Here is an 11,426-nt window from a genome sequence, read left to right on the forward strand (position 1 = left end):
ATGAAAGACAATACACAGCCACGTTTTATTAGAGTTCGTAGAGACCCTCAGGGTGTTCGAGAACAGGACATTGATTAACTTACTGCTTTGAGAGACAATGGAGTCGTAGCACCCTTTATTAAAGTCAGTGCGCATCCCCTCTTGTTATTCTATGACTCCGGTTGTGCTCCAATTTTAAGGAAACAGTGAATCGTCAAACAGTCATTGACAGTCTTCCCTTGCCACAGTCGGAAGAACTGATTGATAATTTGGGTGCAAAAACTGACTGTCGTGACGCTTACCTTGCAACTACCTCTGTATGAGCACTCACAACAAGTCTTAAATTAACATCCTGTTCAAATTTTTGAGATCTATCATTAGGTAATGCTTCCACATCCGCTATATTTCAGCGCTTTCTTGAGCAGCTGACTGCAGAAATTCATTTTTTCTCAAATTATTTAGATGATTTTGTCGTCTAAGGTCGCACCCCTGAGAAAACATTAAGAACGTGATAGTTGGTGGGGACGTCAACCTTCCCTCCATATGTTGGCAAAAATACTTGTTCAAAACCGGTGGTAGGCAGAAAACATCTTCCGAGATTGTCCTAAATGTTTTCTCCGAAAATTATTTCGAGCAGTTAGTCCACGAACCCACGCGCATCGTAAATGGTTGCGAAAACACACTTGACCTCTTAGCCAAAAAACAATACAGAGCTAATAGAGAGCATCATGACTGATACAGGGATTAGTAATCACAAGGTCGTTGTAGCTAGGCTCAATACCGTTTCTTCCAAATCCACCAGAAACAAACGCAAAATAATTTTATTTAAAAAAGCGGATAAAGTGTCACTAGAAGCCTTCCTAAGAGACAATCTCCATTCCTTCCGAACTGACTATGCAAATGTAGACGAGATGTGGCTCAAATTGAAAGATATAGTAGCAACAGCAATTGAGAGATTCATACCTCATAAATTGGTAAGAGATGGAACTGATCCCCCATGGTACACAAAACAGGTCAGAACGCTGTTGCAGAGGCAACGGAAAAAGCATGCCAAGTTCAGAAGAACGCGAAATCCCGAAGATTGGCTAAAATTTACAGACGCCCGAAATTTGGCACGGACTTCAATGCGAGATGCCTTTAATAGGTTCCACAACGAAACATTGTCTCGCAATTTGGTAGAAAATCCCAAGAAATTCTGGTCGTACACAAGCGGCAAGACGCAGTCAATACCTTCGCTGCGCAGTGCCGATGGTATTGTTACCGAGACTGTGCCGCTAAAGCGGAGTTATTGAACGCAGTTTTCCGAAATTCCTTCACCAGGGAAGACGAATGGAATATTCCAGAATTTGAAACACGAACAGCTGCTAGCATGAGTTTCTTAGAAGTAGATACCTCCGGGGTTGCGAAGCAACTCAAATCGCTTGATACGGGCAAGTCTTCAGGTCCAGATTGTATACCGATTAGGTTCCTTTCAGATTACGCTGATACATTAGCTCCCTACTTAGCAATCGTATACAACCGCTCGCTCACCGATAGATCTGTACCTGCAGATTGGAAAATTGCGCAAGTCGCACCAGTGTTTAAGAAGGGTAGTAGGAGTAATCCATCGAACTACAGACCTATATCATTGACGTCTGTTTGCAGTAGGGTTTTGGAGCATATACTGTATTCAAACATTATGAATCACCTCGAAGGGAACGATCTATTGATACGTAATCAGCATGGTCTCAGAAAACATCGTTCTTGTGCAACGCAGCTAGCTCTTTATTCGCACGAAGTAATGGCCGCTATCGACAAGGGATCTCAAGCTGATTCCGTATTTCTGGATTTCCGGAAAGCTTTTGACACCGTTCCTCACAAGCGACTTCTAATCAAGCTGCGGGCCTATGGGGTATCGTCTCAGTTGTGCGACTGGATTCGTGATTTCCTGTCAGGAAGGTCGCAGTTCATAGTAATAGACGGCAAATCATCGAGTAAAACTGAAGTGATATCAGGTGTTCCCCAGGGAAGCGTCCTGGGACCTCTGCTGTTCCTGATCTATATAAATGACCTGGGTGACAATCTGAGCAGTTCTCTTAGGTTGTTCGCAGATGATGCTGTAATTTACCGTCTAGTAAGATCATCCGAAGACCAGTATCAGTTGCAAAGCGATTTAGAAAAGATTGATGTATGGTGTGGCAAGTCGCAGTTGACGCTAAATAACGAAAAGTGTGAGGTGATCCACTTGAGTTCCAAAAGAAATCCGTTGGAATTCGATTACTCGATAAATAGTACAATTCTCAAGGCTGTCAATTCAACTAAGTACCTGGGTGTTAAAATTACGAACAACTTCAGTTGGAAAGACCACATAGATAATATTGTGAGGAAGGCGAGCCAAAGGTTGCGTTTCATTGGCAGGACACTAAAGAGACAGCTTACACTACACTCGTTCGTCCTCTGTTAGAATATTGCTGCGCGGTGTGGGATCCTTACCAGGTGGGATTGACGGAGGTCATCGAAAGGGTGCAAAAAAGGCAGCTCGTTTTGTATTATCACGTAATAGGGGGGAGAGTGTGGCAGTTGGGATGGAAGCCATTAAAGCAAAGACGTTTTTCGTCGCAGCAAGATCTATTTACGAAATTTCAGTCACCAACTTTCTCTTCCGAATGCGAAAATATTTTGTTGAGCCCAACCTACATAAGTAGGAATGATCATCAAAATAAAATAAGAGAAATCAGAGCTCGAACAGAAAGGTTTAGGTGTTCGTTTTTCCCGTGCGCTGTTCGGGAGTGGACTGGTAGAGAGAAATTATGATTGTGGTTCGATGAACCCTCTGCCAAGCACTTAAATGTGAATTGCAGAGTAATCACGTAGATGTAGATGTAGATCTTCGCACTGTGTTTCAAATGTTGTCTGTAGCTGATTTCAAATGTAACAGAGACAAGTGGCCGTTTTTTCGGATTTAACGTGAGTACTTAGGACATGTCATTAATAGCAGGATGTTCATCCACTGCAGTCACATCTGCTTGCTATCCGTGAGCTTCCTCCTCACCGCAATGTGCGGGAACTGCAGTCTGTAATAGAGAAGGGAAAGCTCACATATTACATCCGATCTATTCTTAACTCCTAACGGCTCTCTTGCACCACTTGCTCAGGAAGAATGTTGCTTTTATTTGGTCGCAAGAGTGTCGGTCTACTTTCCAGAAGCTGAATGGTGCTTAGTTTAGTCATAAATGCCCTGTTTATTGTAGTCCACCCAAACCTGTGACCTGTGGTCTTGGCTGTGTATGCTTCCTCTTACGTCGTCGGTGCCGTTTTTCACATAAATTTGATGCTTTTGACTGACAGACTGCCTTTGCTTCGAAGTCGCTGAACGAAAGTAAACAAAATTATTCGCAATTTGAATAGGAGGCTCTCGCCATTGTCTATTGTCTCAGTAAGTTTCACCAGTACCTATCTGACAGAAAAGTTTACTTGGTGACTGAACACAAACCTCTACAATCTTTGTTTATCCCTTCTCAGTTAGCCCTAACTCGCATAGCACAGAGGCTGCAACGGTGGGCCTTTCTTTTGTCAAGTTACCAATATGAGACTTTGTAAAGGCACACTTCTAATTTTGGCGATGCAGATGCACTTTCTCGCCTCCCTCTTGGCGCAGATTCAACACTGGCTGAGTCCTCTGCTTTGTGTTACTAAATTGATGCACAAGACACAGATGCTTTGCATAGCTTTCCACTTAATCACGGGAAAAGTGTCCAAGCCCTAGCAGCAGATCCTGATTTGCTGACACTGTTACACAACATCCACACTGATTGGACGTATTCTGCCCGAAACATTCGTAGCTCTGTGGTTAGCCGATATTTTGCCCATCGGCACACACTTGTAGTTCAGCAAGGTGTGATTTTGCGTCGAAACAATAATGAGCAGTCACTTGTGGTTCCCAGACTCTCCAGCCTGAAGTGCTTCGTTTGTTACACAACGGTCATTTGCATCAAGCAGATGGAGTGACATAATTGCAACTTGGTACAGTCTGGATGCGCAAATTGAACAGGTGACCTTTCAGTGCCAAGTCTGTGCTAATCACCAGTCAGCCCCACATCAGCAATTCTTTGCATGGCGTAAACCTCAAGCACCCTAGCAACCTTAGCACTTGGATTTCACGGGTCTTTACTGAAATACAAGTTGGCCATCGTTGTAGAAACTTGCAGCAAATTTCCCTTCCTGTTTCCCATGCACTCTGATACAGCTTGTGCCACAATCCAGGCCTTGTCCTCGATTTTTTGCCTCGAGCGTGACTGACAACGGACCTCAGTTTGTTACCACCAAGTGAGCCGTGGACGGCTCGTGTTCATGCCACTTATTGCTTGTCATCTTCGATTACGGTACTGCCGCCACGTTTTCTTATTCCATTTACTGGAATCACTAACTTCCTGCCTTACTTGCCCGTGAGTGGTAGCAGCAGCGCGTATCGATAGTGCACTGTCGTACCATTTCTGGAGCGACCGATAGTATTTCCGGGTCGTCGTGTGTCGGGAAGTCAGTTGGAGACAGACCAGCAGTGCAGTCGGGCACGGAGCAGCAGTTGGAGACGAAGGATCATCGGGCACAGAGCACCAGTGAGGTGCCGACCGCTGGTGACACACATGTACTGTCCGACTGAAGAAGAGTGGAGCTGGAACGACCGTTGGTTGGTCGTTCGAACGGCCATCTAATCGCCGACGAGTATTTGATCCTTTGACCGTTTCCGGGTGTTTGGGTAGTCGGTCGGTTGGGGGAGAGCAGCGAGGAAGTCTCCGTGGCGCTTAGTCTGGCTGGAGCCCCTGGCGGCGTGCACGCGCGGTTGGGGTTGTGAGGCGCTTCAGCGAGGGTTACGAAGTTCGTCGCCCACCGATCCTGGACACAAAAAATTGAGTGCTCACTTAACCTACTATCAAGCCTCAGCTGCTATCACATCTCATCGTTTGATCCTGGTTGTTACTTTCTGGGAGATTCCTGCCAGCAATAAAGCATGTGCATTGAAGTCGGCTAGAATTGCAGCCGTCTTCCTGTGTGGTGTTTAGCTTAATTTAATTCATTCCTTCATTATTGAAGTGTACCAGCGGTATCTTCTGCCTTGTGGCCGTTGACATTCCGGTTACTTGCACTGGGCGTTGATGCAGTTTTCGGCAGTGTATTTTCTTTGTCTTGTTGATGCTGTCCAGCACGGCGTGTAGCTCGACAGCTGAGGTGTTGTTGGTAGTTTTTGGCGTTTATTCTGACTTGGATGGATTGGGCACCAGTATCCAGAACGTTGTGCTACTGACATCTTGTTGTCGTTTTGCTGGTCGGGTGGAGCAGAATTGATCTTCTTGGTTGGTTTGTCGGCTGGCTGTCGGTTGTGTTGCCTTCCGATTAAGGGGGGTAGGACGTCAAACGGGCCGACTTGGAGCAGGAGAGGCACCACACATTTTAATTTCCACTGTCTATACTTTTACAAATAAATTCATAAAACTTTGTCAACACGACCAGGAAGGATTCAGAATTCAAACTCATAGCTATGTAAGTTCAAAAGTATAACAAAGAACATTTTTTTACGTGTGAAATTTCATCATTTTTTCACTTACTACTGGCTGCATTTGTTGCTATAGGTACACTTTCCTTCACAAGTAATAGAGATTGTTCGATGAATTTTGCACAGCATACAAACAATACTTACAGGTGTATGAAACTCTAGAATTTATTTAATTAACGAAAAAATGAATGAGCTGTTACATTTTAAACTTCATGTTTAGAAAAAACTCAAATTTTATGGTTAATTATCTCAGTTTTTAGCACAGTTTTTAATAGATTTGGAAAATTCTAGAGTTTCATACACCTATAAGTATGGTTTGTATGCTGTGCAAAATTCATCGATGAATCTCCCTTACTTATGAAGAAAAGTGTACCTATAGCAACGAATGCAGGCAATAGTAAGTGAAAAAAATGATGATATTTCACATGTGAAAAATATTTTTTGTTGTATTTTTGAACTTCCACTGCTATGAGCGTGAATGCTGAACCCTTCCTGGTCATGCTGACAAAGTTTTATGAATTTATTTGTGAAAGTATAGACAGTGGAAATTAAAATATCCTGTGGTGCATCTCCTGCTCCAAGTCAGCCAGTTTGACGTCCTACCCACCTTAAGAGGTTGTCGGTCTGGCTGCCTGTCTCACCTAAACGTGCGTTAGTGTTACTTCCCAGGCTGACCCTTGGAACCTTCTGAGTGCCGCTCCTTGTGTTTTACGTAGCGCTATCCTTTTAGTCTTAAGTACTCTGTGTGGCCTTCAGCTGGGTTTTAGCTTATTAAAATTGCTAGGCTTTTCTTCTTAGGCCTTAAGCCGTAAAAAGAAAAAAATGTTTCTTGTTTGGTATGTGGCCTTCAGCCGAGTTTCAGCCTCTCAGAGTTAAAATTTAAAATTCCTTGGGTCTAGGCCTTAAGCCGTAAGAAATATTTTCTAGTTTGTATGTGGCTTTCAGCCGAGTTTTCCAGCTTAAATTAAAAATTGGAAATTTCTTTGCCTGGGCATTAAGCCATGGGATTGTTTGGGTTTAGTACGTGGCCTTCAGCCGAGTTTTATGTGAAGCATTTTAGGATAAAGCATTTAGCCTATTTTAGTTGAAATTTAGAAGCCCTTTCCTGTAGGCCTTAAGCTGTAAAATTTTTTTTGAACGGTGTGTGGCCTTCAGCCGAGTTTTAATCTCTCTTAAATTAAAAATTTAAAATCCTTGTCTTACCCTGAAGTCATAAGATACTTTAAGATAAGGTCTTCAGCCTTTTCAAATTGAAAGCTCTTTTTCCTAGGCCTTAAGCCATTACATTTTTTTGTTGATATGCGGCCTTCAACCGAGTTTTCAGCCTAAACTAAACATTGAAATCTTTGTCTTGGCCTGAAGCTGTAACACTGTTCTTGATTAATGTGTGGCCTTCAGCAGAGTTCTATAGGAGAAATTTAAGCTAAGGCTTTCAGCTTATTTATATTGAAGATAAAAAATTTTTTCTCTCTGAACCTCCAGAAGAAGTCCAGAACCTCAGTTCCTTGCTTAGGCCTTGTGCCTTGGATTTTCGATGTGGCCTTCAGCCGATTTAAACTGAATCAGAGGTCTTTCGTTAAAACCTTGAGAGTTATGATTCTTGCTTGTGTGATTGTGTGTTTTAATAAATAAAGTTTATATGTCGAGTGCAACTGACAGTAACTTATTTTGGCCCCTTTCCACAAATATAACCTCATCCACTCTATCCTGCTAGCTCAGGGATTTCACCAAGTTTGAACAGTTTTCCACCGCCCTGGCATCAGCCACATCACGAGTGAACTGTTCCACCCTCTACCTAATGGCGTAGCTGAACGCTTTGTACGAACATTTAAGCAACATCAGATCAAGCTCTCTTGGCAATCCTTTCTTCCTAATGCTCCCACCCACACAAAGAACCATCGCCAGTGAAGTTGTTACACGGATGGAGCCACACTTGCTTCAATTGCGGCACCTGCCCACTCTACCTACAGAGTCAAAATATTATACTAACGATTTGGTCTTTAACAGATTGTATGGTGGATGGAGGTCCTGGGAGCGATGCACCATCTCACACATTCTCCCTCTTTACTGCAGGAACTGAGGGAATTGCTAAGACACCATCAGAATAAAATTCGCAAAAGGGAACTGCGTTATCCCGCCACAGGCTTTCTACTTTTAGATTCCATACCTGCCTGGGCGCAGCAGCCACTGCTGTGTATGGCTCCCGCAGACCACGAGCCGTCGCTGCTGATCCTCGAGCCTATGGAGGACGACGCCCTTCCACAGTAATCTGTGGATGGGCCCTTCTAGGGGTAGCTGCCAACTAGCCACTTCAAGTGTTTCTGCAGTCATCGAGATGCCTCTGCCTTCGTCTGCTACTCTGCTTCTGGATGTAGGTGCGCGCACTTTGATGAATTTTGGCTAGTGTTTCTGGATGAGGGATGAGATCAGGGAGTACCTGGGGTGTAGGCAGGAGCTCAGCATAGGCCTCTGTTCCAGCTACTTCATCCAGCCTTCTAGCCTTCTCCCTCTTTGGCATTCACTCATCTACACTACATGACGACGATGAGGAAGTTGGGGGGGGGGGGGGGGGGAGCGAAATGGTACCACGCATCGGTACCACCCCAAGGCGTATCAAGGATACTAATCGAATTTTTTTCCGTTAGATGCTGACAGTGGGTGTGCGGGGTCTGGTGGACCCAATCATGTGCTCCTGCTGGTTCACGCCCCTGGCAGTTCCATACCACGAATGCCTGCTGCCGCAACTATTTAGATGGCTGGCAGTACCTATTCAACCAATTTGCGCTTGGAACCTCATTGCTATGACATCACCCTTTGTGCCTAGTACAGCGAGTGTCTTCCTTGTTGACGTTTATAGCTGGACTGTGTTTCTCGCTGCATTATTTGTATGCATGGAGGAATGCAGATTAAGTAAATCTTCTCTTTGTTGTTATCTTGTTTACTAATCATTTCTGCTTCTATCCAACTTTCATACGACGATAGTTGCCACAACACTATGTAGCCCACCTCTTATTACCGTTGTCTATGAAGTCGTACGCAATAGTAAGTCATTATAGAGTGGAAATGCGCAAAATACGTCAGTAGAGACCACTGGTTATATGAAAGCCAAAAGTAACTGAATTTATTATTTTATCCATTCACAGCAACAATAGTTGAATATATTGAAATAATAAGTAGCAAGTTGTATAAAAGGAATTACATTTCTTGATAGGTTTTGGGCACTTACTGTCCTTCTTAAGGAGGTTATGCCTATTGGATAAAGTGCGAATGTCAACAATAAGATGCATACAGCAAAATGCCATCGTCATGTGGTTTGTAGTGTTTGTGTTAGAGAAACTCAGTAACATGCCTCTTCCTAATCACGTTTTCATCAATATTTACTGTTCTGGCGTGAAGATGAAGAACGCAAGAGCAGAGAAGGCTGTGAGACGACGTCAGTCAATAGTACGCTGACTAGGACGTCACCAAGACAGGTGCGGCCTCTACAAGAAGAGAATATAAGGACAGCTCCGCCCAGCCACAGCCGGACAGTGGAAGACGGACACCAGCAGAGGTACCAGCAGAGAGTCCTAGAGGAGCAGTGATACTGAAGATAGCAGTGAGTTGTGAACGAGTGTGAATTGCTTACATGGGCATTGTATATAGCAAAGGACACTGATTGTTTGCGTGTGACCAATTGCTTGCCGCACGTTCTTGTAAAACAAAGTTAAGTATTGTCAATCTACTTTATTGTAATAAAAACCATTAATGTGATTTGCTTGAATTTTTGTATAGCTTTTCCAGGGAGCAGCATCCGTTAGGCACCCTTTAAGAGACGAGTGGGTAGGACTCCACATTGGCGACAGGGATGGGATATGAAACCCCGTGTGCATAGCACAAAGAACTCTGTACATGCCCGATACCTTGCCTGTCAGTATTGCCTCACTGCACAAAGAGGTGTTATTCTTGTTCATAATTACAATGGACAGTCACTTGTGTTGATACCTAAAGCATTGCAAAAAGAAGTGCTAGAGTTACTTCACCAATGACACTGGGGGATTGTTCATACCAAACAGTTAGCGCGTCGACACTGTAAAGTTAGGGGAAGTTTACGAGGGACTTCTGCAACCGATGTCAATGTGTAGCTTGGCAGGGAAGGGGGAAGAAGGCTTTTAAATATGGCTAGTGGCTTCAGTGTGCAGGAGGTCGAGCGGTCAGGATTTGATAGTGGGCATCCAGGGCTGCCGTTAAATGACAAAACATGAAATTAAGTACAATGAACAGGATATATTTCAATATACGGAGTACAAAGGGCGCGCCTAGGGTCGGAAGCTGGCAGGTTTAGGCCAGTCTAGGAGGTAGAATAATTAATTAAAATGGGCAACGGAAGGGGAAATGGTTCATGTTAACTTACGTTGGCCGGAGGCTCTGCCTTCCAAAAAGACGTCTGTTCTGCTCGAGGTCTGGATTACAAGAGAGAGAAGCAACTGTGTTCTGCACCGCAGACCACTCCAACATCCACACACGTGATCGGTATCCCGCGCACGCTATTGGCTAAAACCAATTGCGGGAATTCGCTAGCAGTTTCAGCAGAGCGCTCAGGGCTTCTCTTCCTAGCAGCTTTAACTGGACAGAACTGCCTCGGTTTTGAAAGGCTTGTGTCACGTAGACACGGCGTGACTTACTCTGAGAGAAAACTTGTAAAGATTCCACTCGGCCTGTGAAATAAATTTCTTAAACCAGTTCCCTAAAATGTTCCTTGACGGGCTGCCATCCTGTACAACACTGTACGTGGCAGGGTATGGACACCCAAATAGAACAGACAACGTCACAATGTCACGCTTGTGCGGAAAATCAATCCGCTCTGCCACAAAAATTCACTTCTTGGCCTACGTGGCAATCTCCAGGGCAATGTGTGAACATAGACTTTGCGGGACGTTTTTGAACACTCGGTGTTTGATTATGGTTGACTTATATAGCAAGTTTCCTTTTGCTGTGCCAATGAACTCGACAACGTCGAATATCACAATTCAGGTGTTGTCCTCTATTTTTTGCCTCGAGGGGTTTACCTGAAGTCATAGTGTCAGACAACGGACCTCAGTTCAGGTCCTATGAATTTAAAACAGTCTGTGAACGCAATGGCATACAGCATCTAAGTAGTGCACCGTTCCATCCACAGTCAAATGGTGAAGCGGAACGTTTGTCAGAACCTTCAAGCAGCAGAAGGCCAAACTTCGCTCCGCACACACCAGGGATCCAGCATTGCAACTGTTTCTAGACTCCTATCGTTCGCACCCACGAGATGGACTATCGCCGGCGGAATTCCTTCACGGCCACCGCCATCGGACGCTGCTCCACCTGCTCCACCCTCCTCAGTGTCCGGCGCCGAAGGAAGCCCACAAGTATCGCTTCACGCCGCATGATATTGATTTTACAGGGTTCTTAGCGACAGCAGACGTTGGGTGCGAGGCGAGGTCGTCTGTCGATTTGGCTCTTGCATGTACACTACCGGCCATAAAAATTGCTGCACCACGAAGATGACGTGCTACAGACGCGAAATTTAACCGACAGGAAGAAGATGCTATGATACGCAAATGATTAGCTTTTCAGACCATTCACACAAGGTTGGCGAGTGTGGCGACACCTACAACGTGCTGACATGAGGAAAGTTCCCAACCGATCTCTCATACACAAGTAGCAATTGACCGGCGTTTCGTGTAGAAACTTTGTTCTGATGCCTCGTGTAAGGAGGAGAAATGCGTATCATCACGTTTCCGACTTTGATAAATGTCGTATTGCAACCTATCGCGATTGCGGTTTATCGTATCGCGACATTGCTGCTCGCGTTGGTCGAGATCCAATGACTGGTAGCAGAATATCGAATCGGTGGATTCAGGAGGGTAATACGGAACGCCGTGCTGGATCCCAACGGCCTCGT

At 44.6% G+C, this 11,426-nt stretch overlaps 1 protein-coding gene across 1 annotated transcript in view; it reads left to right on the forward strand.

Moving 5' to 3' along the window:
• The window catches only part of LOC124803224, a 176,851-nt gene extending 169,074 nt beyond the window's left edge, over positions 1 to 7,777 (forward strand). The window contains exon 6 of the mRNA XM_047264404.1: positions 7,653 to 7,777. Within this exon, the coding sequence (XP_047120360.1) occupies positions 7,653 to 7,777 (125 nt within the window). The remainder of the gene's footprint in view (positions 1 to 7,652) is intronic.
• Positions 7,778 to 11,426: the final 3,649 nt, after the last annotated feature.

The sequence above is a fragment of the Schistocerca piceifrons genome, chromosome 6, assembly GCF_021461385.2.
Source record: "Schistocerca piceifrons isolate TAMUIC-IGC-003096 chromosome 6, iqSchPice1.1, whole genome shotgun sequence".
Taxonomy (NCBI): domain Eukaryota; kingdom Metazoa; phylum Arthropoda; class Insecta; order Orthoptera; family Acrididae; genus Schistocerca; species Schistocerca piceifrons.